The 22,661-nt window shown below is 46.1% G+C and overlaps 1 protein-coding gene across 4 annotated transcripts in view; it reads left to right on the forward strand.

Annotated features, from left to right (window-relative positions):
- The first annotated feature begins 958 nt into the window (after positions 1–958).
- Positions 959–22,661, forward strand: part of SART3 (spliceosome associated factor 3, U4/U6 recycling protein) — a 41,118-nt gene continuing 19,415 nt past the window's right edge. For 2 of the 4 annotated variants that reach the window (XM_086348469.1, XM_086348466.1), the window contains exons 1-6: positions 959–1,289; positions 11,643–11,769; positions 12,863–12,967; positions 15,266–15,450; positions 16,679–16,784; positions 18,005–18,129. Coding sequence is in view for 2 of the 4 variants with exons in the window: in XM_086348466.1 (XP_086204592.1) it covers positions 978–1,289; positions 11,643–11,769; positions 12,863–12,967; positions 15,266–15,450; positions 16,679–16,784; positions 18,005–18,129 (960 nt within the window). In the remaining 2 variants the exon portion in view is untranslated. The remainder of the gene's footprint in view (positions 1,290–11,642; positions 11,770–12,862; positions 12,968–15,265; positions 15,451–16,678; positions 16,785–18,004; positions 18,130–22,661) is intronic. The other 2 variants (XM_086348468.1, XM_086348467.1) reach the window with 1 other exon arrangement.

Consider the following 22,661-nt stretch of genomic DNA (forward strand, 5'->3'; position numbering starts at 1 on the left):
AGTTAGAATCTCGTTTCTGCTCCTAACTGGCTGTGTGCTCCTAGGTGAAAGATAGCGTCTTTGTAAACCTCGATCTTTTTTGTACTAATTCAAGGACAGTTCTAAATCCATTGAGCAAATCTTGTGTTGAGTATCTACTTAGGGTGCTTTGGGAAAACAACCCAAAACGACACGATTAAGCTTGCTAATGAGGGAGCAAGGCAATAAATAGACCCATCAAGGCTTTTCTATCTCTAAAGTGAGAAGCTTAACTAAAGGCAAGAATACATTGCTCTGATTTTAAAAAGTGTATATGTTTATGTCTCTATTAAAAAGCAAAGTGGCACAGATTAAATCACAAGATATAGCAATGAAGAGATTCTAAGTAAATGTTTATTAATGTAATTTATTGATACTGGTTTGCAGAATATGATCCTAAAAATCAAAACTCACACGTGTATTTAAGTGCTAGGCGCCAGGCATTAAATAAAGAGAAGGAATCTCTGGGAAATGAGTTATTCTCATTAATGGTGCAATCGATCCTTCCCTGAGGACTTAAGACTTTTCTGCGCGTTTGAGGCTCAATTGCTGGGGAGACTGAATCACGCGCCAGGTCAGACTAGGTGGCAAGGTATTTATTCCAAGAATCATTTTTGACCTTCTCAAGATGGCGCCAAACCCTTAACTACAACCATCACGCTCAGTCCGTGGTTGCCTCTATGGCTTCCACTTCCTGCCTAAGGGCCCAAGTGCTGTCCGACGTTGTGCCGGAAGGCATGCCCTGTTGGTGAGCTTTCTTTTCCGAACAAGAGCTACTGAAAGTATATAAAATAACATGAATCTCGTGTATCTAGAGATTTCCATGTCATCCAAGGCGCATAGTTTCTCTTCAGGTGGCAGACGAGCGGGATTTTGACCAGGCGCGCGCCGCGGGCAGCTCCTACTACTGCGGGTCTTTGGCGGCCAAGTGAGGACCCGGGAGTCTCTGAAAGTCCAAGATGGCGACGGCGGCTGCAGCATCGGCTTCTGAAGCGGAGGCTGAGCCCAAGGCCGGGCCCGAGGCTGAGGGAGAGCAGGATGAGGCTAAGGCGGCTCGGGCGAGGAGGAAGGTGTTATCGCGGGCCGTGGCCCCCGCCACGTACAAGACCATGGGGCCAGAGTGGGACCAGCAGGAGGAAGGCGTGAGTGAGAGCGATGGAGATGAGGAGTACGCCATGGCTTCCTCGGCCGAGAGCTCCCCCGGGGAGTACGAGTGGGGGTACGACGAAGAAGAGAAGAACCAGCTGGAGATAGAGCGGCTGGAGGAGCAGGTGGGCGCGGGCGTGGGCGGGGGCGGCGGGCTCTCTCCCTCGGGTTCCCAGGCCCCAGCCCACCTCCTCGGTCCTCGGAGGTAATAAAAAGCGCCAAGGCCTCCAAACCTCAGTTTCCCAGCGCGTCTCCGGTCCTCGGAGCGCTTACTGCTCGCCAGGTGCTTCGCAAGCGTTATCCTATTGAACCCTCGCCAGAACCCGGCGAGGGAATTGCTGTATTTCCCGTTTTGTGGGAGGACCCTGAGGCTCCCGGTGGAGGGAATTCTCTTGCTCACCGTTACACTTCCTGCAAGTGGCGAGTCAGGCTTTGAACTTTGAATCGACTCCGCAACTCCCGCTCTTAGCCATACCGGTCAACTGTGTCCAGGCCTAGAAATAAGATTCTTTTCCTCCAAGAAGAGTTGTTTGCCTGTAGGAATGACGAAGATAAGGAGCTCTGGCGTGGTAGGGAAAATAGTGACCGTGACGGTGATAATAGAAACGGAATAGCGTCTGGAGGCTAAGGCCCCAGTTGTAGCTCTTCCATACCTGCGTGCGCTGGGGCCGATATTTTAACGTCTCTCATCCTCCACTCTGTAAACTGGGACAAAACGGTTCCCGCCCAGAGAATAGTTGTAACGGTCATCAGGGCTCGGGGCCTGGCAATAGTAGCTATGTGATTTCTAATCTGTAACCTTAGGAGGTACAGGTTGTGGTGTGTCCTATGTAATCCAGGATCCCAGCAGGAAATAGGTGGCACATTCAAGTCAGGAGAGTTTGGAGTAAAGGTCCGTAGAGAGACCGGGCCTCCCAGGTGGCTCAGTGGTGACGATCTTTGGGTCAGGAGGATCCCCTGGAGAAGGAAATGGCAACCCACTCCAGTATTCTTGGCTGAGAAATCCTATGGACAGAGGAGCGTGGCAGGCTACTGTCCGTGGGGTCACAAAGAGTTGGACAAGACTGGGCACAGCACAGCAATGGAGAGGCTACTGAGTCTAGGGCAGGGAAGTCAGGAGCAAAGGTTTGGTTCCCCAGGGCTAGTAGTAGCAGGACCTTTAGGTGTCCATCTTTAGTCCTGTAGAGGTGATGGAGTGACTGGTTTTCTAGATAGTTCGTGGAGAGGACCCCTGAGAGGAGTTGAGACGTTTGTTCCAGGGAGGTAGCCCCCGTTCCCATCAGGGAGTGGGGTGGGCAAGAAGTACCCTGACCTACCTCTGCCTCACAAGCCACATGGCCTACTGGGCAAATCCTGCTGGAAGCCTGAGACCCAGAGCCCCTATGGATGTGGTCCACACGGTGGGTCCTAGGACAGGGAGGGGAGAGAGTGGAGTAGTTTTGGAGGGGAAGAGATGGAGCTCCATCTCGTTTTACAGACGAGGACCCGGAGACTCAAAAGGACTGATGAAATGTTTTGGTCTGAGTCAGGCCTAAAAGCATTTGAACTTTTCAAGGTTGTCTGTAGACCGAATGCCACAGTGGCTATGAGATCACTTAGTGATGTGGGGTTGGTAGCCTGGGTTTCTCAGTTAACTTGGCTGGGTGTGAGATTCCTTATAATGTCCTCTCTGGTGGTGACGTTCCTGTTAAGTTGTGAAGTAGTTATATCTTCTCTCGGTATATCTGTCTCGTTTGTCATCCCATCTGAACCAACCAGGGGTAGGCAGGTGGTTACTGTTTCTGCCTTTCATAAACAAGCGTGCCGAAGTCCATTCTCTTATTCGTTCAACAGTTGCAGCGTAATGTGAGGTGGCAGGCCGCCTGTGACTCTGTCCTGGTGGCAGTCTGTTGCTCTGGCCTTTGGCCTTTCAATGAGCCGTTAGCTTGCTTAGTCGGGGAAATAGAATTACCTGTTGAGGGGAAGGGGAGGCTCGAAAGTGGAGGGATTAAACCCTCGATGAGGGTATTTTGCTTACAAGAGTGGAGGACGGGTCAGGGCAGAGGTCTCCTTGCCACTGGTGGTGTGTACTTGCCAACCCTACCTCAGGCCACCACACAGGATGGGATCCGGCAGGTGATGGTGAACTGAAGAGCCTTTGGCTTTATCCTCTTCCTGGGGTCCAGAAATGGACTTTTCCAGTGTTTCCAAAACTCCCTCCCACGTCCTCTTAATCCCAGCCTCTAGTTCTTGCTGTAACGACTCTCCTGGTGGAGCGTGATGGTCAGTAACTTCCAGAGAGGCCCGCGAAGTGCTCGGCCTTGTCGTGTTTGAATTCCGCTTCTCACCCCAAGTGTTTTTATGGAAGCTCGCAGTCGGCTATGAAATCTGTCCAGATAACAGAAGTGAAGACGTCCGACTGTGTGTGTGGTCATGGCTGAAACTAGAAGCGGCACCTTGTGGTCCCTTCCCGTGATTGGGCCGTGTGTGGTCCCCACCAGGCGCCTCTGTCACCTCTCTGTCCCGCCCTCCCCAGTCCAGTCCAGGCCGTGCTGTCAGGGCGTGAGGAGACCTGTCGCAGAGCGTTTGCACGATGGCCAGGCCACCTCTCTCTCTGAAGTGTCCTTTGTCCTTGGCGATGTTCTGAGACGGGACTAGATCGGCACGTGTGCGCATTTGTCAGCTCTGGTTGAACTCTGAAAGGTCTCTACAATGCATGTCCTTGTATATTAAAGTACATACTCCCAGAGTGCCTCTCCATATACAGTATCTTCATCATTTGGGCCTAAAAATCAGAAATTTAGACGAAAACCATCCTAGAGACATTTCTTCAGTGGATTTTGTACATTTCAATGCTGACCTTCCTGTGGTGGTCACAGGAGGGCTTGCGTAGATGTTACTCCCAGGACTCCCCACCCCTTCGTGCTCAGAGAACACATTCAGCCCCAGGTGAGTTGGAGTGATGGGGTGACCTGGAGAGCCATGCCTACGCCTTCATGAGGACAGTGCGCCTCTCACCATCTTCTTTTCTTTCACTGTTGTTACTTGTTGACACGCTTGAATGTTGATTTTGAGACATCGCTGTGTCACGGGAGCCCACTTGAGATCCAGAGGTGCACTCTAGTGCCTTCCAGTCTAGGTAGGGAAACAGAACTGGGGGGCGTTAGAACACTTGTGTCCTGACCGCATTCTGACCTTTTTCAGCCCGTCACGTAATCATGGGGTGGGTTCAGCCTGTCAGGATTTATCAATCATGAGCAGTTGCTTAAAGATTTTTTAAAAAATTATGGGTCGTGGGCTTATCTTAGTGGCAGCACGCAGGATCCGTGTCATCTTTTGTTTTAGTTCCCGCCTGTGAGGTCCAGTTCCCTGAGCAGGGGTTGAACCTGGGCCCCCTGCACCCGGAGCGAGGAGGCTTAGCAACTGGGCCACCAAGTCCCTGTTTATGTATAATTTGCTGTATACAGATCAGTTCACGTCTGTAAATTGTGAAGGGTGGTAAAGAGATGCACACCCTTGCTCTGCTGCTCACGCTCAGGGAGGCTTCCTCAGTGATGCTGCCTGTCCAGACGGCTGCTACCGTTCCCACTGCCCTGCCTCGATGCTCACCACTGCCCCACACCCCCAAACCCGGGTGACTGCTTTCTTGAACCTGATGGACTTCTGCTTCCTTCTCTTTTCAAGTGTATAATTTTATCTGCTAAGTCTGCAGCCCTGAGCAGATATTTTTGTTTGTTTCTGAGCTTTTAAGAAAGCATATCATGCAGTATGTAATCTGGGAGTGCTTTCCACTCAGAGGTGTCTCTGAGGTTCCGCCACGTTCCTTCTAGTTACCCATTTTGACTGCTGTGTATTCAGTACACCAGGGTGTGAGTAGCACACAGCTTCTCCGTTGTTCTGGCGTTTGAATTGCCTGCAGTTTTCCCCCTAATACAGACTAGCACAAGGAACGTTGTTACTGATAAACTGCCGCTCTTGAAGCTGTGTGAGAACCAGTATCGTTCACACTGGGCTCATGGTCATGGGTCGTGAACCCGTTTCGGTGGCTGCCCCAGTGTCCCTCTGTGATGCGCTTTCTGTGTGCGGGGGTCTGTTTCTGACACTCCAGTGTTCTGTTGGCCGGTTTGTCCTGTGTCTGTTCCACGGTCTCACTCATCATCTGCTGAGACAGAGCCTCTTCTGTGCAGGTTAATGCAGCAGCTAGTGTCTGGATTACTAAGAGTGTATTGTCAGATGGCAGTGTTAGTTGAATGAATTATCATTCATCTGTCATCTCTGGAGAGGGAAATATTTATTGCTGAAATGTGGCAGATGTTGGAAGAGTAGATACTAACCTAGTCTCAGTGTGTAGACTTTTAAAAATACTTACTTATCTGGCTGTGCTGGGTCTTCGTTGCTGCGAGCAGCTTTTCCCTGGCTGCGGGAACTGCTCTCTGGTTGCGGTGCACGGCCTTCCTGCGGTGGCTTTTTTGTTGCAGATTGTGGGCTCAGTGGTTGCGGTGCGTGGGTTTAGTTGCCCCTCCGTGTGTGGTACCTTCCTGGACCAGGGATCACACCCGTGTCCCCTGCATTGGCAGGCAGATTCTTAACCACTGAACCACCAGGGAAGTCCCCAGACTTTTTTTTAAATTATTTATCTGGCTGCCCTGGGTCTTAGTTGAGGCATGTGGGATCTAGTTCCCTGACCAGGGGTCACACCCGAGCCCCCTGCATTGGGAGTGCAGTCTTTGCCGCTGGACCATCAAGGAAGTCCTTTGGTGTATAGACCTAATGTAACTCATACCCTAACTCATTTGAAAGCTGTTTTTAAAAAATGAAACTTCGTTTTGAGGTAATTGTAGGTTTCCTTGCAGTTCCAAGAAATAATATAGACAGCTCCTGTGTGCCCTTTATCCGGGTTCCCCCAGTGGTGCACCGGAGTGCAGTTTCCCAGCCCTTGTGTTAACATTGCCAGCGTCATTACACGGATGGGCTCTGCCACCTCAGGCCCCTCTTGCAACCTGGATGGAGCCACAGCCTGACCTCTGACGCCCACTAAGCTGATCCCTACTTCTCTAGTTTTATTACTTCAAGAATATTACATAAGTGGAGTCATATAGTATGTAACCTTTGGGGAGGAGCTTCTTTCACTTAGCACAGTTCCCTCAAGATTCATCCAAGGTATGTGTGTATATTAGTTTGTTCCTTTTCATGGCTGAGTAGTTTTCCACAGCGTGGGTGTTCGATGGTTCGTTTACCCACTCACCCATTGAAGGACCTCTGACTTCTTTCCGGATGTGTTAGAAGCACAGCCGTTATGCACAGTCCTATACAGGTGTTTGTGTGAACCCAGGTTTTACTGCTCTGGAAAAATGCCTAAGGGTGCACTTGTTGGGTGGTACAGTAGTTGTATGTTGAATTTTAAAGGCAACTGGTATTTTTTAACCTCTTCTCAAGCACTTGGTGGTGCCCCCGTTTTCCCTTCTGGCCACTCTTGGTTATGTTTCTGGTTTTTTTTCTTTCTTTAAAAAAATGTAGTCTTGGCCGTGCTGGGACCCCTTGCTTTCTCTCGTTGCGGCAGGGGGGCCACTCTCTAGCTGTGGTGTGTGGGCTCCTTGTGGTGGCTTCACTGGAGGAGCTCGGGCTCTAGGCGTACAGGCTTCAGTGGTTGTGGTAGCCAGGCCCAGTTGCCCCGCGGCACGTGGAGTCTTCCTGGACCAGGGGTCCAGCCTGTGTCCCCTGCGTTGGCAGGTGGATTTTTATCACTGGACCGCCAGGAAGTCCGCCTTCGGCCATGCTGCTAGGTTTACACACCTACGGACAGCTCGCTGCGGTGTCAGTCTGTGCATTCCGTACAGCTGCTGACATTGACCATTACTCACTTGCACTCCCTGGCCATCTGTGTCTTCTCTGGATATACATTTTTGGTTCATGTCTTTTGCCAGTTTTTATTTGGATTGTTTGTTTTTTAACTCGTTTGGAGTTATATCTTTTAGATGTTAACTTCGTCAGATACTTGGTTGATACACCCACCCCCCCACCCCCCACCCCCCGGCCTATAGCTTGTCTTTGCAGCCTCTTAACAGTCTTTTACAGGGCTTTCTAGGCGGTGCAGTGGTAAAGAATCTCTGCCAGAGCAGCAGACACAATTCTTGCCTAGCAAACCCGATGGACAGAGGAGCCTGGCGGGCTGTACAGTCCATGGGGTTGAAAGAATCGGACACGACCAGGAGCTGAGCTCGCGTGAGCACGACAGCCTTTTCCAGAGCCAAAGGTTGAGAGTGTTTATTGTGAACGCTTGTTTTCTGTATTAATCACTATCATGAATTTTGTTTTTTACTGTGTTACACAGTGGAATGCAGTGATTTAATTTTACAGATTGAGCTTGCCTTGTATACCCGGAATGCCTCCCACTTAGTCATGGTGTGTAATTCTTTTTGTACATTGGCTTTAGTTCTCTAAGTTTCCTCTCCACACTGTGCTAGCTGCAGTCTACTTATTTTGATTTGCTGTGTTTTCATTTTCATTCAGTTCTGTGTATTTTAAATTTTCTTTGAGATTTCCTCCTTGATCGATAGATTATTTAGAAGTGTATTGCTTGGGACTTCCCGGCAGTCCAGTGGTTAAGATTCTGCCTTCCAGTGCCGGGTTTGCGAGTTCAGTCCCTGGTCGGAAACTAGGATCCCATGTGCTGCAGGATGTGGCCAAAGGAAAAAAAAATTTTTTTTTATTGCTTAATTTCCAAGTGTTTAGAGAGATTGATTCCTACAGTAATTGATTTCTAGTTTGCTTCTCTTCTTACCAGAAAACATACCCTGTGTGATTCAATGTTTTAAAACTTTGTTGAGGTTTGTTTTATGGCCCAGGATACGGTCCCAGTGAACGTTCCTTGGGCACTGGAGAAGACTGTGTTACTCTGTTATTGTTGGGTAGGGTGTTCTTTATATAGCAATTAGATCATGTTGGTTAACGGTGTTGTTGAGTTCTTTTATATCCTTGCTGATAATCTGATAGTTCTTTTAGTTTCTGAGTGGGGGCTGCTGATTCCCAGTGTAACGGTGGCTATGTCTGTGTCTTCTTTTAGCTGTATCAGTTTTTGCTTTCTCTATTTTGAGATTCTGTTGTTCGGTGCCTGCACGTTTGGGATTGTTTTGTCTTCCTGGTGGGTTGATCCTTTCATCATTACGTAATGTCCTGTTTTATCTCTGATCATTTTCTTTGCTCTAACGTCTACTTTATGTGATATTAATATAGCCACTTCTGCTCCTTTTTGTTTGTCGCATGCTGGATCTTTCCCCATCCTTCTACCTTGTATACTTTTATTTGCTTATTTATTTCTAGCTGTGCTGGGTCTTTGTTGCTCTGCAGGCTTTTCTCCAGTTGTGGTGAGTGGAGGCTGCTCTCTAATGTGGTGTGTGGGCTTCTCATTGCGGTGGCTTCTCTTGTCGTGGACACAGGCCCTGGGGCACGTGGGTTTCAGTAATTGCAGCAGGAGCACTCAGCAGCTGTGGCTGCCCGGGCTCTAGAGCACAGGCTCAGCAACGGGCTTGGTTGTGCAGTGTGTGGGATCTTCCTGGGTCAGGGCTCAAAGTCACGTCTCCTGCATTGGCAGGTGGACTTTTTTTTTTTTTTTTTTTTAACCACTGAGCCACCAGGGAAGCCCCCCATCCTTTTACTTGAATTTGAAGTGAGTTTCTTGTAATCAGCATTCAGGTAGGTTGTGTTTTTATTCACTCTGCTATTCTCTGCCTTTTAATTAGCGTGTTTAGACCAGGTCCTTTAAAGGTAATTATTGATATATTATCAAAGAATAGCAAGAGGAGATAAGAAAGCCTTCCTCAGCAATCAATGCAGAGAAATAGAGGAAAACAACAGAATGGGAAGGACTAGAGATCTTTTCAAGAAAATTAGAGATACTAAGGGAACATTTCATGCGAAGATGGGCTCAGTAAAGAAAAGGCAGAGGAACCAGAGATCAAATTACCAATATCCGCTGGATCATCGAAAAAGCAAGAGAGTTCCAGAAAAACATCTATTTCTGCTTTATTGACTATGCCAAAGCCTTTGACTGTGTGGATCACAATAAACTGTGGAAAATTCTGAAAGAGATGGGAATACCAGACCACCTGACATGCAAATTACTGAAACATCAGAGGGCAGACATGCTGAGACCATAATCACAGAAAACTAGTCAATTTAATCACACTAGGACCGCAGCCTGGTCTAACTCAGTGAAACTAAGCCATGCCCTTGGGGCCACCCAAGACGGGCGGGTCATGGTGGAGAGATCTGACAGAATGTGGTCCACTGGAGAAGGGAATGGCAAACCACTTCAGTATTCTTACCTTGACAACCCCATGAACAGTATGAAAAGGCAAAATGATAGGATACTGAAAGAGGAACTCCCCAGGTCAGTAGGTGCCCAATATACTACTGGAGATCAGTGGAGAAATAACTCCAGAAAGAATGAAGGGATGGAGCCAAAGCAAAAACAATACCCAGTTGTGGATGTGACTGGTGACAGAAGCAAGGTCCGATGCTGTAAAGAGCAATATTGCATAGGAACCTGGAATGTCAGGTCCATGAATCAAGTCAAATTGGAAGTGGTCAAACAGGAGATGGCAAGAGTGAATGTCGACATTCACTCTTTCCTCCAAAATCACTGCAGATGGTGACTGCAGCCATGAAATTAAAAGACGCTTACTCCTTGGAAGGAAAGTTATGACCAACCTAGATAGCATATTCAAAAGCAGAGACATTACTTTGCCAACAAAGGTCCATCTAGTCAAGGCTGTGGTTTTTCCAGTGGTCATGTATGGATGTGAGAGTTGGACTGTGAAGAAGGCTGAGCACCGAAGAATTGATGCTTTTGAACTGTGGTGTTGGAGAAGACTCTTGAGAGTCCCTTGGACTGCGAGGAGATCCAACCAGTCCGTTCTGAAGGAGATCAGCCCTGGGATTTCTTTGGAAGGAATGATGCTGAAGCTGAAACTCCAGTACTTTGGCCACCTCATGCGAAGAGTTGACTCATTGGAAAAGACTCTGATGCTGGGAGGGATTGGGGGCAGGAGGAGAAGGGGACGACAGAGGATGAGGTGGCTGGATGGCATCACTGACTCGATGGATGTGAGTCTGGGTGAACTCCGGGGGTTGGTGATGGACAGGGAGGCCTGGCGTGCTGCCATTCATGGGGTCACAAAGAGTCAGACACGACTGAGCAACTGAACTGAACTGATATATTAGGTCTAAAGCCCGACATTATTCTTTTCTGTTTGTTTCCTGTGTTTCTTGTTCTCAGGGTTCTCTCTCCTCACCTTTGTGTGGGTTACCTGAACATTCTGTGGATTCCAGGTTGGTTACTCATATGAAGGTTTAGAGTCTTGGTCTATATAGTTTCTTAGTAGTTGCTTTGAGTATTTCAGTGTATTTCATTTACATGGTATCTGTGTTTTATCCCTGAGTAAAGTGTTGAAATGTTCCTCCCATTTAGGTCTCTTTACCATTTTTCCTTTGTCATTGTTTTGGGTATCAGATAGTCTTAAAATTATTTCCGTTATCGCATACAATTTAGAAGAGTCGAGAAGGTTCACTTGTGCTTACCTGTATTTCTGCTCTTTCTTCCTTCCTGATGCTCCAAGATTTCTCTTACCATTTTCCTTCTCTTTGAAGAGGTTCCTTTAGCTGTTTAAGAGTAAAAGCCTGCTAGTGACAGATTCCTTTAGTTTTCCTTTGTTTCAGATGTCCAGTACCTTTGGAAGCAGTGATCTTAATTTATTAGCTTCTAGTTTGAAAAGTTTGAAATGACTCATTTTGTGCCTGTCACTCAGCTTCACCTGGTACTAGTCTGTCATCATTCTTGTTTCTCCTGGTGGGTTTTCATTTGTTTGTTCAGTAAAAGGAAAGCGCTCTTAATTACATGTCCCTGGCATGTGCTGCGGTGTGATACTGAATTACCTTTCAGAATTCTCACCATCTGGCGGGGTATCCCATTTTACAGATGAGAGAATGGAAGCTTAGAAAAGTGAGTGACTTGCCTCAGGTCACACTGTGTTTGTTTCGTTAGCCTGTTGCCTGTATTTCTGGGAGAACCAAGTGTGTTCTGGGGCCTGTAACAGATGTGAAGGAGTGTTGCTGCTGCTGCTAAGTCGCTTCAGTCATGTCCGACTCTGTGCGACCCCAGAGACGGCAGCCCACTAGGCTCCGAGTGTTACATTTATTTTAAAAAGTCTCTCAGAATTCCCTGGCGGTCCAGTGGTTAGGACTCTGCCAGGGGCCCAGGTTCAATCCCTGGTCAGGGAAGTAAGATCACACATGCCGAGTGGTGTGGTAAGAAAAAAAAAGTCTCCTGTATGTTTTTCTCCATCTTCCTGAGGGAAGTGTTGCCTTGCTGTTTTTGTGTCTCTTCCAGAAAACACGTATTTTGTGCTTGTAGCAGGCGTGCGCTTTTGCCAGTGGTGACAGAAGCTGAGTTATTTGATGATCGCATTCTGAATTTCCACCTGTGTTCCTTTTCCTTCCAGCTGTCTATCAACGTCTATGACTACAACTGCCACGTGGACCTGATCCGGTTGCTCCGGCTGGAAGGGGAGCTGACCAAAGTGAGGATGGCACGCCAGAAGATGAGCGAGATCTTCCCTTTGACCGAAGGTAGCGCTTCCGCAGTTGAGCCACTTTCATAAACACAGAGAATTGAAGGGTCTTTTTTCCCGTGCTGAAAGTGGGACATGCTCCTTATAAAAAATTCGGGATAAGTGTAGTGGAAGGAAGAAAATCCATCCAAAGTCAGCGACTTTTAGTTTATCATCTTCTAGGATTTTGCTAAACATAGTTGTGGTCATGCAATACCAAGTCCACAATTCAAATCTTGATTTCTTTATCGTAATGTTATGATAAAATATTTCTATATAATTAAAATTTCCCCATTCCCTTTCTGCTTCCCATTCTGGTATTTATGTATATAATCTGTTCTCTCAGAAACGGATAATTGTAACTATAGTATAGTTACACTTTCATAGGCAGGTTTAATTTAAATGTTTCATACCTTATTTGTTCCACAGTAGTTGGGCATTTAAGTTATTTCTTCTTAACTTGGCTTATGAAATGTGATTATGCCAAGCATCTTTGTAGTTAAATCTCCATGAGTATATGTAATCGATCTTTTAGGGACAAGTGAGTTAACACAGATCCTAGATCCAGCTCTGTCCCCCTTTCCCTCCCACAAAGCATGACTGTGGAGTGTCGAAGCTGAAATCGATTGCCTTTCAGATGTCTTTCTGGCTTTGTGACATTAAGACCATCATATAAGCGTCCTGAGGCTCAGTGTTCCCAGCAGTATGATGGGGTAACAGTAGTTTCTGCACACAAGGCATTCTGTGTGCCTCGCTTAACACGTGCTCGGCGTGTCATGAATTCTTGGATAGATGCCATTGTTACTAATGTTACTGTTGCCTGCCTCTCAGGATTTTGATAGATATTGAAAGAGAAAGTGTGTAAGTACTTTGCAGAATATAAACTGCCCCGTAGCTGGAGGGATATTATGACTTCAGTGATCTGCTCTTACTTGGAAGCGTCAGCCTCGTGTGTGCTTAGTGCAGGTTGTAAGAACTGAATTTCTGTGAACTGGGCCAGGGTGTATGGGGCAGACGAAACCTTTGTATGCTGATGCCTAGAGGTGCATCAGCACACGACTTTGGGCGGGGCTGGGGGATGGGCAGTGATGCAGGGCGCGGGTGTCTTGCAGAGCTCTGGCTGGAGTGGCTGCACGACGAGATCAGCATGGCCATGGACGGCCTGGACCGGGAGCACGTGTACGACCTCTTCGAGAGAGCGGTGAAGGATTATATCTGTGAGTCCCCTGCGGGCCGGCCCAAGCGTGTCTGGCAGGCTCCTCTCGTGTCCCTCTCGTGTCCCTCTCGGTTGCTGGGACCACACCGTGAGGCGCTGCCCCCAGGAAGGTCCTTCAAAAAGCAGTGGGAAAGACTGGAGTGCGGTTATTATTATCACTGTCTGTGGTTTTCAGTTGAGGCTTTTGGTTTCACAATACATGTGGAAGAAACAGATGAAGGGAGGAGGTGAATAGACTTGCCCCCAGCATTTATCTCCAGGGAGAACTTAGCTGCTATTTCCAGGTGACTATGGCAACCCACTCCAGTACTCTTGCCTGGCAAATCCCATGGACAGAGGAGCCTGGTAGGCTGCAGTCCATGGGGTCGCTGAGAGTCGGATACGACTGAGCGTCTTCACTTTCACTTTCATGCATTGGAGAAGAAAATGGCAACCCACTGCAGTGTTCTTGCCTGGAGGATACCAGGGACGGGGGAGCCTGGTGGGCTGCCGTCTCTGGGGTCGCACAGAGTCTTAGCAGCGACTTAGCAGCAGCAGCAGCAGCAGCAAAGGTTACCTTTTATGTATTGAATGGAATTTTAGAAGCTTTGGACAGGATGCTTGATTTCCCCCAATACTAAAAAACTTTAAAAATTTTGAAATTATTATGGATTTATAGGAGTTTGCGAAGATGGTACAGAGAGGTCTTGTGTAGTTTCTTGATCCAGTATCCCCCAGTATCTTATGGCTGTAGTACATGCGTGCTCAGTCACTTCAGTCGTGTCCCACCCTTAGAGAGGTCTTGTGTAGTTTCTTGATCCAGTATCCCCCAGTATCTTATGGCTGTAGTACATGCGTGCTCAGTCACTTCAGTCGTCCCACCCTTTGCGACCCCATGGACTGCAGCCCACCAGGCTCCTCTGTCCATGGGATTCTCCAGTCAAGAATACTAGAGTGGGTTGTTATGCTCTCCTCCAGGGGATCTTCCCAACCCAGGTATCGAACCTGCGTCTCCTGCACTGTAGGCAGATTCTTTTCCACTGAGCCGCCAGGGAAACCCCATGACTGCAGTACAAACTCAAGGAAATGGACCTTGGTACATACAATGTGTGCGAATAGTTTTGTGATATTTATTTCACCACTGCCTCGAGCTACAGAATCATCCATCACCATGGAGATCTGCCTTGTCTGTTGGTCTTAACAGTGAAAGTGAAGTGTGAACGCTTTCTCTCTCTTTAAATCCAGTTTGATGGTATATAAGTCTCTAAAATATTTTCTCGGCAGACACTGAGGACTGTATCAGACAATGCTGTGGACAAAATGTTTTTAAAAAAGTGTTTAAAAAAAGTCCCCATTGTTAATTAAATATCCCTTTTCCCTGTCTAATTGTCCTCACTCCCTGTGTGGGCATTTCCCCTTGTGAGAAGTGTAGACCCTCCTGTAAACCTGACTAACCCTCACTAAGGGAGGATTCTGCTTCAAGAGCTCGTTCATTTCATTTTGTATTCCGTAGCCCACGTGGCAGCTCTGTGCTGGTGAGGGAAAACAGAGCAGCTGACAAACTTTAGCTAAATTCTTTGAAATAGATTTATTTCATTGAAAAAGCAAGCCTCAGGAAAACATGCAGGAATTCTCATGTTAGCTTTATCTTTTAGAATTTTTATTTTCCAAGATTAGTGTATAAGCATCAACTTATTTTCAGATCTCTGAAAAATGACTTAATAGGCAAAATGTATTTAGTAAAAAACAATGCATTTATCAAGAGTTTAATTCATTAGTTTTAAAGCTGCAGGAGTGAGCATATAGAAAGTTTATTAAAGAGGGAAAGAAACAAGGCAGCCAGGTCTCTTGTGTTTTAGAGATTTAGAATCTTTGGTAACAGGATTGGTATTTAAAAAAAATTTTTTTTTCATTTCAATCAGAAGGCTTAAAAATGAATCAAGATTTAAAAGTTGGAACAGTCTAGGCTTTGCAATCTTTCAGAAAAATCATTCATATTTCTAATTATATTCTTTGAAATCTGTTAAGGGTTCCTTCAATTTTAATAAATCCGCTTTATAACCAGTCATAAGATTACGTATTGCCACCTGGCATGTACTGCTTACATAGTCAGGTCTCTCTGACGATACTTGGTAGGAACGTTAGGTGGACTTCCTTCTCAGGCTGCAGTGTTGATACAGGTGACCTGGGGTGCCTGTCAGTGATGCTGTTCTCTTTATGAATGAGCACTTTGTCAGTGGGCTCATTTCTTCTGTTTGCATCAGAACAAAAGTTTTGACATTTGGGCATTTCCTATCCTAAATATACTTCTCATTTTTAGGTCCTAACATTTGGCTAGAGTACGGCCAGTACTCAGTCGGCGGGATTGGTCAGAAAGGTGGTCTTGAGAAAGTCCGCTCTGTGTTTGAAAGGGCCCTCTCGTCCGTCGGGTTACACATGACCAAGGGACTTGCCATCTGGGAGGCATACCGGGAGTTTGAAAGTGCCATCGTGGAAGCTGCCCGGGTGAGTACCCAGTGCTTGCCTTCGATCAGCCGCTTACCAGTCTTTGTTAGTGGTCTCGGAAGAACACAATTAACAAAACGGTCTTTGCCCATCCCTTGGTGTGTGGGCAGTAAAGTAAATAAAATGAAGTATCTTTGTGGAATAGCAGGAATGTCTTCCTTGACTAAAAAGCAGATGCCCTACAGGCTTTTCGTAGTGTTTAAAAATACTGCTGTTTTAGTTATGGTTCCAGGTGAATGTACAAGGATAACCAAGTCACCCCCCCAAATTATGTATTAATATTATATTAGTATAATATAGAAATATAGATTATGTTAATATATACATGTTATCTACTAATGTAATATAAAAATATAATTTGTATTAAAATATAAATATGTTAATATAAATATAAGTTATATGTAATATATATAGTTTTGAAGGGGTGACTTGGTTATCTTCGTACACTGTATATATAGAGCGTGTCCCATAGTGACTATGGGAGATTTGACCTCATCATAATTGCAGTTTTTAGACTAGACTATGATTTATAGAATTTGAGAGCCCACGCCCAGTGTCTCTCCCACTACGTGTGTGACCACACTGTTGTTGGTACGCGGTGGAGCCCTGTATTACTTGGATCATCATGATTACAAGAGCCCAGGCCCTTCTGGACTGAGTCCCTGTTGAAGAACGTGCAGTGATGCCTGCCCCCCACCCTCCCTGAGGTGCCGGGGCAGAGCCTCTGGCTGACACGTGTCAGTCGTGACCCCATGTGGACTCTGGTCCTGCACTCCCCTCAGTATTCCTGCAGTTTCTGCCTCTGTGCTTTGATTCATGCTGTTCATTCATCCGGGAGTCCGTTTCTGTCTCATTAGTTCCGGAGAGCCTGCAGACGTGTCCCAATGCCAGCTCCTCTAGGAGTCTTTCCTAACTTCCTCCCTGGATAGCTGCAGACAGCCCTAAAAACCAGCCTGAAGCAAGCCACGAGCCTTTGATACTTGAGATGCCTCTGTCCTATCTCATGATAGTCATTTGGGTCCATTTCTTAGATTCCTTCTTGCTCTCCCCATCACCATCAGTTGGTAGAGATAACATTGACATTTGAGCCTCTTACAACGTTTGGCATAATACTTCATGTATAAGGGGTCCTATGAATTTTTTTTAGTGTGAGCTAAAAATGTGCTGAAATAAGTTTTGAAGTAGGCAGAACCAAAGTTTGTCATTTACTACGGGTTTGCTTCTTTAGCCCATGGCTGGCTTCCTTTCCCCTTCTGACTGGGAACAAACCTTTGATTCACAGCTGGAGAAAGTCCACAGTCTCTTCCGGCGACAGCTGGCGATCCCACTCTACGGTAAGAGAAACTGCCCCGTCAGCAGTCGGCGCTTTGGGGCGTGTTATGATTAGGCCTTCCCCAGCATCTCGTGAGGCAGACGTGGCTGGCGTTTGTTTTCTTATTGGACAGCGTCACTGTTGACAAGGCCCTGGGTGAAAATGTATCTTGGATTGTTAACGCTCAGGAGAGTTGTGAGGTCAGAGGCGGGACTCCCAGTTTCCCATGTTAAGACATGGTGCGGGGGTGGGCAGAGACAGGGTCTCTGAGAGGACTAGGGAAGCTGACCCCCTGTGTTTTCTGGGGGAATGAGAGTTCTGTCATAAGCATCTTCTCTTCAGAAGAAACCTCCATTACAGGGTGGATATTTGACGTGGGCTTACGTTACGTCTTCTGTGGAGGTGATTTGGTTCATGAGCACAGTTGATTGGAGTAGCTCTGTCTGAATTTTTGGGGGTTGGGAAAGATTCTTTTTCGTGTGAACATACTTTGGCAAGCCAAACCTCCTTTTTTGAACGCAAGAAGCACTGAGAGGACTTTCCCAAGCGTGGGAGGAGCTCGAGGCCACCGTCTTGCGTGTTCCCTGGATGCGGTTATGCACCGCACAGCTTCGGAACCTCTGAACCCAGGTGTTACTTCTCTTTTTACTTCCTGGTTTATTTGGGTTTGATTTGACAAATTATAAAGTGGCTCTCCAGTTGAATCCTTGATGACAAGCAGAAAAGGCCAGAGCGGAGCTGGCTTGTACATTTCACCTCACATACCAGTGTGAGAGAGTGCAGCATGGTGAGTGAGCGTGAACTTGAGCCAGAAGACTGCCTGGGTTCAGAGCCTCTCTCTGCCATTGACTGTGGCCGGGTGATGTGACCCTCTGCTTGTGTTTCCTCAACTGCATTGTGGGAATCACGGTAGAACCTCCCTTGCAGAATTGTGAGGATTGAATGAGATAATGGATGTGAAGTATTAGAACATAGGAAGCAGTAGGTAAGTGTGGTTATAGCCTTGCTGTTAGTTTCATTTTCTGATGGTTGGATTAGCTGGTAGGGCTGCCCAGGATGGTTCTTCAGGATAGAGTCTGGGGCCAATTCAGGGCTCAGCAGAAGAGCTCAGGGTTCAGTCAGTAAGAGCCCATGGCCAGAGATGCGGGAGGGGCCCGGGGCACCTGTCTCAGAGTTTACTCTGTGTTTGAGTTGATAAAACCCAACTGTCAGACCCACAAGACTGACTCCATCTCTCAATAGATATGGAAGCAACGTTTGCAGAGTATGAGGAATGGTCTGAAGACCCCATTCCAGAGTCAGTAATTCAGAGCTACAACAAAGCCCTGCAGCAGCTGGAGAAATACAAACCCTACGAGGAAGCCCTGGTGAGTGTGGCCCCTTTTACATTAAATGTCTGTCTCCCAGCTTTCCCTAAGTCAACAGTTGTGAGTAAAACAGGATCTTTGTTTGTCATGAAATGTGTAGGGTGGATAAATGTGTACATTCACTTTACATCCTGATAATAGGGTGAACGTCCATGTGCCCGCCACCCAGGTTAAGAAATAGCGCGTTGCCAGTCCCTTAGGAGTCTCCTCTGTGCCCTCTCCAGTTGCTTCCCCGCCCCTCCCGAGAGGCGACCACTTTCCTGACTTGTGATCATCATCCCCTTGCTCTTCTTTATAGTTTTACACCCTATGAACGTATCCTTAATGTATAGTTTAATTTTGCTTGTTTTTGAGCTTTTGTACAATGGAATCAGGCTGTATATTTTCTTTCATTCAAGATGTGTTTGAGTTTTACTCACATTGGTAAGTGTAGTTACAGTCCATTTGTTTTCACTGCTGTAAAGTTGTCTGTGTATAAACTGTCCTGTTCATAGGCAGTTGGGTTGTATCTAGTGTCTTGCTAGGAGGAGGAGAATTGTTCCGATGATTCTCAGACGTATCTCTTGGTACACGTGAAGAAGGGTTTCTGTAGGCACATATGGAGGAGTTGTTGAGGAACATGTATCACAGTGGAAGGAAGTGCTGGGCCCTGAGGCAGAGCTGAGCTGTTTCCAGGCTGTCAGTCGCTGCTTCTGCCGGCGGTGTCAGCGTTCTCATTGCGCGCCAGCTGGGATGTTGACATACATTTTAGCCAGTCTTCATGAATTTGAAAGTACAGTTTAAATTTGCATTTCCCTTTCATTACTAATGAAGTTGAGTGTCTTTTCAAACCTCAGATTTCCTTTTTGAAAAAAACCTTTGAAGTAGCTGTTAAAATCTTTGCCTCATTTTTCTTTTGGTTTGTCACATTTTTTCTGATATCTGGGTGTCCTGGGTCTTAATGCATACTTTTGGTTGCATGTATTGCAATTTCTTCCTCCCAAGTTGGTGGCTTGTTGTTGCCATCCCACCCCCCCCCCCCTTCCCCGCAGTGGCATGTTTTGATGACTAGTTTTGTTTTTTTTTTAAGTAATTTTACTTATTTTTGGCTGTGCTGGGTCTTTGTTGCTGCATGGGCTTTTCTCTGGTTGCGGTGCGTGGGCTTCTCATTGTGGTGGCTTCCCTCGTTGCGGGCACAGGCTCTAGGCCGCGTGGCTCAGTAGCCGTGGCTCCCAGCTCGAGGGCGCAGGCTCAGTAGCTGTGTCTCGCAGGCTTAGTTGCTCCTGGGCATGTACGATCTTTCCAGACCAGGGATCCAGCCCACACCTCCCGCATTGGCAGGCGGATTCTTTACCACAGAGCCACCAGGGAAGCCCAGTGAGCAGTTCTTAATTTTAATGTAATTGGATTTATCATTCTTTCCCTTAGAATTTGTGATTAAGAATTCTCTCCGTACTCTGGGGATACTAATCGACTTAGCTCTTGTTTTTCTTCTGAAAATTTATAGTTTTGTTGTTTGTTTTTCAGCTTTCATCTGGAATGGATCTTTGGGCATGGTCTGAGGTGGGGGCTAACTTTGTTTTTTATGTAGCAAAACAGTTGTTCATTGCTGACTTTGATGATTCTCCCCCGCCCTCACTCGCGTGTTGTCCCATGCCTGTCAGGGATTAGCTGTCCATTTCTGTGTGGGTCTATTTGTGGGCTCTTTGTTCCACCCCACTGGTTCATGTTACACTGTTGTGATGATGTGATGGTTTTACAGTTAAGTTTTGATCTTCGGTAGCATGAGTCCCATTCGTGCTGCTCCTCTTCTAGAGGGCCTTGGCTTTCTTGAGCTGTTAATGCTTCCGTTAAGGATGAGAATCGGTTTTTCAGTTTCTACTTAATGATAGTATAGTTACTGTTTTTTTTTTTATTTGGCCACACTATGCGGCATGTAGGTTCTTAGTTCCCTGACCAGGGATGGAACTCGGACCCTTAGCAGTGAGAGTATAGAGTCCTAACCATTGGACCACCAGGGGATTCCTTTGAATTTTTGATTGGAATTGCATTGAATCTGTAGATGAATTTGGGGAAGAATTTGCATCTTTTAAATATTGAATCTTCCAATCTATGAACATGTATGTTGTTGTTGTTTAGTCACTCAGTCGTGTCCGACTCTTTGTGACCCCATGGACTGCAGCACTCCAGGCTTCCCTGTCCTTCACTATCCCCTGGGGTTTGTGTAGACTTATGTCCATTGAGTTGATGGTGCCATCCAACCATCTCATCCTCTGTCGCCTGCTTCTCCTCCCGTCTTCAGTCTTTCCCATCATCAGGATTATTTCCAATGAGTTGGCTCTTCGAATCAGGTGGCCAAAGTATTGGAGCTTCAGCATCAGTCCTTCCATTGAATATTCAAGGTTGATTTCTATTAGGATAGACTGCTTTGATCTTCTTGCTGTCCAAGGGACTCTCAAGAGTGTTCTCCAGCATCACAGTTTGAAAGTGTCAATTCTTTGGTGCTCAGCCTTCTTTCTGGTCCAACTATCCCATCTGTATATGGCTATTGAAAAAACCATAGCTTTAACTATAAGGAGCTTTGTCAGCAAAGTGATATCTCTGCTTTTTAATATGCTGTCTAGGTTTGTCATAGCTTTTCTTTCAAGGAGCAAGTGTGTCTTAATTTCATGGCTGTAGTCACCATCTTCAGTGATTTTGGAGCCCCCAAAAATAAAGTATGTCACTGTTTCCATTGTTTCTCCATCTATTTGACATGAAGTGATGGGACTGGATGCCATGGTCTTAGTTTTTTGAATGTTGAGCTTTAAGCCAGCTTTTTCACTCTCCTTTTCACCTTCATTAAGACTCTTTAGCCCCTCTTCACTTTCTGCCATTAGGGTGGTGTTTTCTGCAGATCTGCGGTTACTGATATTTCTCCCGGCAGTCTTGATTCCAGCTTGCTTTTTCTCCAGGCCAGCATTCTGCATGATGTACTCTGCATATACATTAAACAAACAAGGTGACAATATACAACCTTGACGTACTCCTTTCCTAATTTTGAACCAGTCTGTTGTTCTATGTCTGATTCTGACTGTTGCTTCTTGACCTGCATCCAGGTCTCTCAGGAGGCAGGTAAGGTAGTCTGGTATTCCCATCTCTTGATTTTCCACAGTTTGTTGTGGTTCACACAGTCAAAGGCTTTAGCATAGTCATCGAAACAGAAGTAGATGTTTCTCTGGAATTCCTTTGTTTTTTCTATGATCCAGCAGATGTTGGCAATTTGATCTCTGGCTCCTCTGCCTTTTCTAAATCCAGCTTGAACATCTGAAAGTTCTCAGTTCACGTTCTGTTGAAGCCTAGCTTGAAGGATTTTTAGCATTACCTTGCTAGCATGTGAAATGAATGCAGTGGTAGTTTGAACATTCTTTGGCATTGCTCTTCTTTGGGATTGAAATGAAAACTGACTTTTTCCAGTCCTGTGGCTACTGCTGAGTTTTTCAAATTTGTTGGGCATATTGAGTGCAGCACTTCAACAGCAGCGTCTTTTAGGAGTTTAAGTAGCTCAGCTGGAATTCCGTCACTTCCACTAGCTTTGTTTGCAGTAATACTTCCTAAGGCCTACTTGACTTCACACCCTAGGATATCTTGCTCTAGGTGAGTGATCATAGCATTGTGGTTGTCTGGTCATTAAGACCTATTTGTACAGTTCTTGCCGCCTCTTCTTAGTATCTTCGGCTTCTGTCCGGTCCATAATGTTTTTATTGTGCCCATCTTTGCATGAAATGTTCCTTTGGCATCTGATTTTCTTGAAGAGATCTCTAGTCTTTCCCTTTTGTTTTCTCTCTTTCTTTGCATTGTTCACTTAGGAGGGCTTTCTTCTGTCCTTGCTGTTCTTTGGAACGCTGCATTCAGATGGATTTATCTTTTCTCCTTTGCCTTTTCCTCTCTCCTTTTTTCTGCTATTTGTAAGACTTCTTCAGAGAACCATTTTGCCTTTGTTTTTCTTGGGGATGGTTTTGATCACTGCCTCCTATACAATTTTACGAACCTCTGTCCATAGTTCTTCAGGCATTCTGTCTTATCAGATCTGATCCTTGAACCTATTTGTCACTTCTTGTGTATAGAGGTTTGATTTAGTTTATACCTAAATGGCCTAGTGGTTTTTCCTACTTTTCTTCAATTTAAGTCTGAATTTGGCAATAAGGAGCTCATGGTCTGAGCCATAGTCAGCTCCAGGTCTTGTTTTTGCTGATTGTATGAAGCTTCTCCATTTTCAGCTGCAAATATAATCAACCTGATTTTGGTATTGACCATCTGGTGAATTCATGTGTAGAATCATCTCTTGTGTTGTTGGAAGAGTGTGTTTGCTATGACTGGTGCATTCTCTTGGCAAAACTGTGTTAACCTTTGCCCTGCTTCCTTTTGTACTTCAAGGCCAAACTTGCCTGTTACTCCAGGTGTCTCTTGACATCTTACTTTTGCATCCCAGGCCCCTGTGATGAAAAGGACATCTTTTTTTGGTGTTAGTTCATGAACATGGTATAGGCCTCTGCTCTTTAGGTCTTATCTTT

Source organism: Bos grunniens, chromosome 17 (genome assembly GCF_055505025.1).
Source record: "Bos grunniens cultivar Pamir isolate PY7600 chromosome 17, Bosgru_T2T1.0, whole genome shotgun sequence".
Taxonomy (NCBI): Eukaryota; Metazoa; Chordata; class Mammalia; order Artiodactyla; family Bovidae; genus Bos; species Bos grunniens.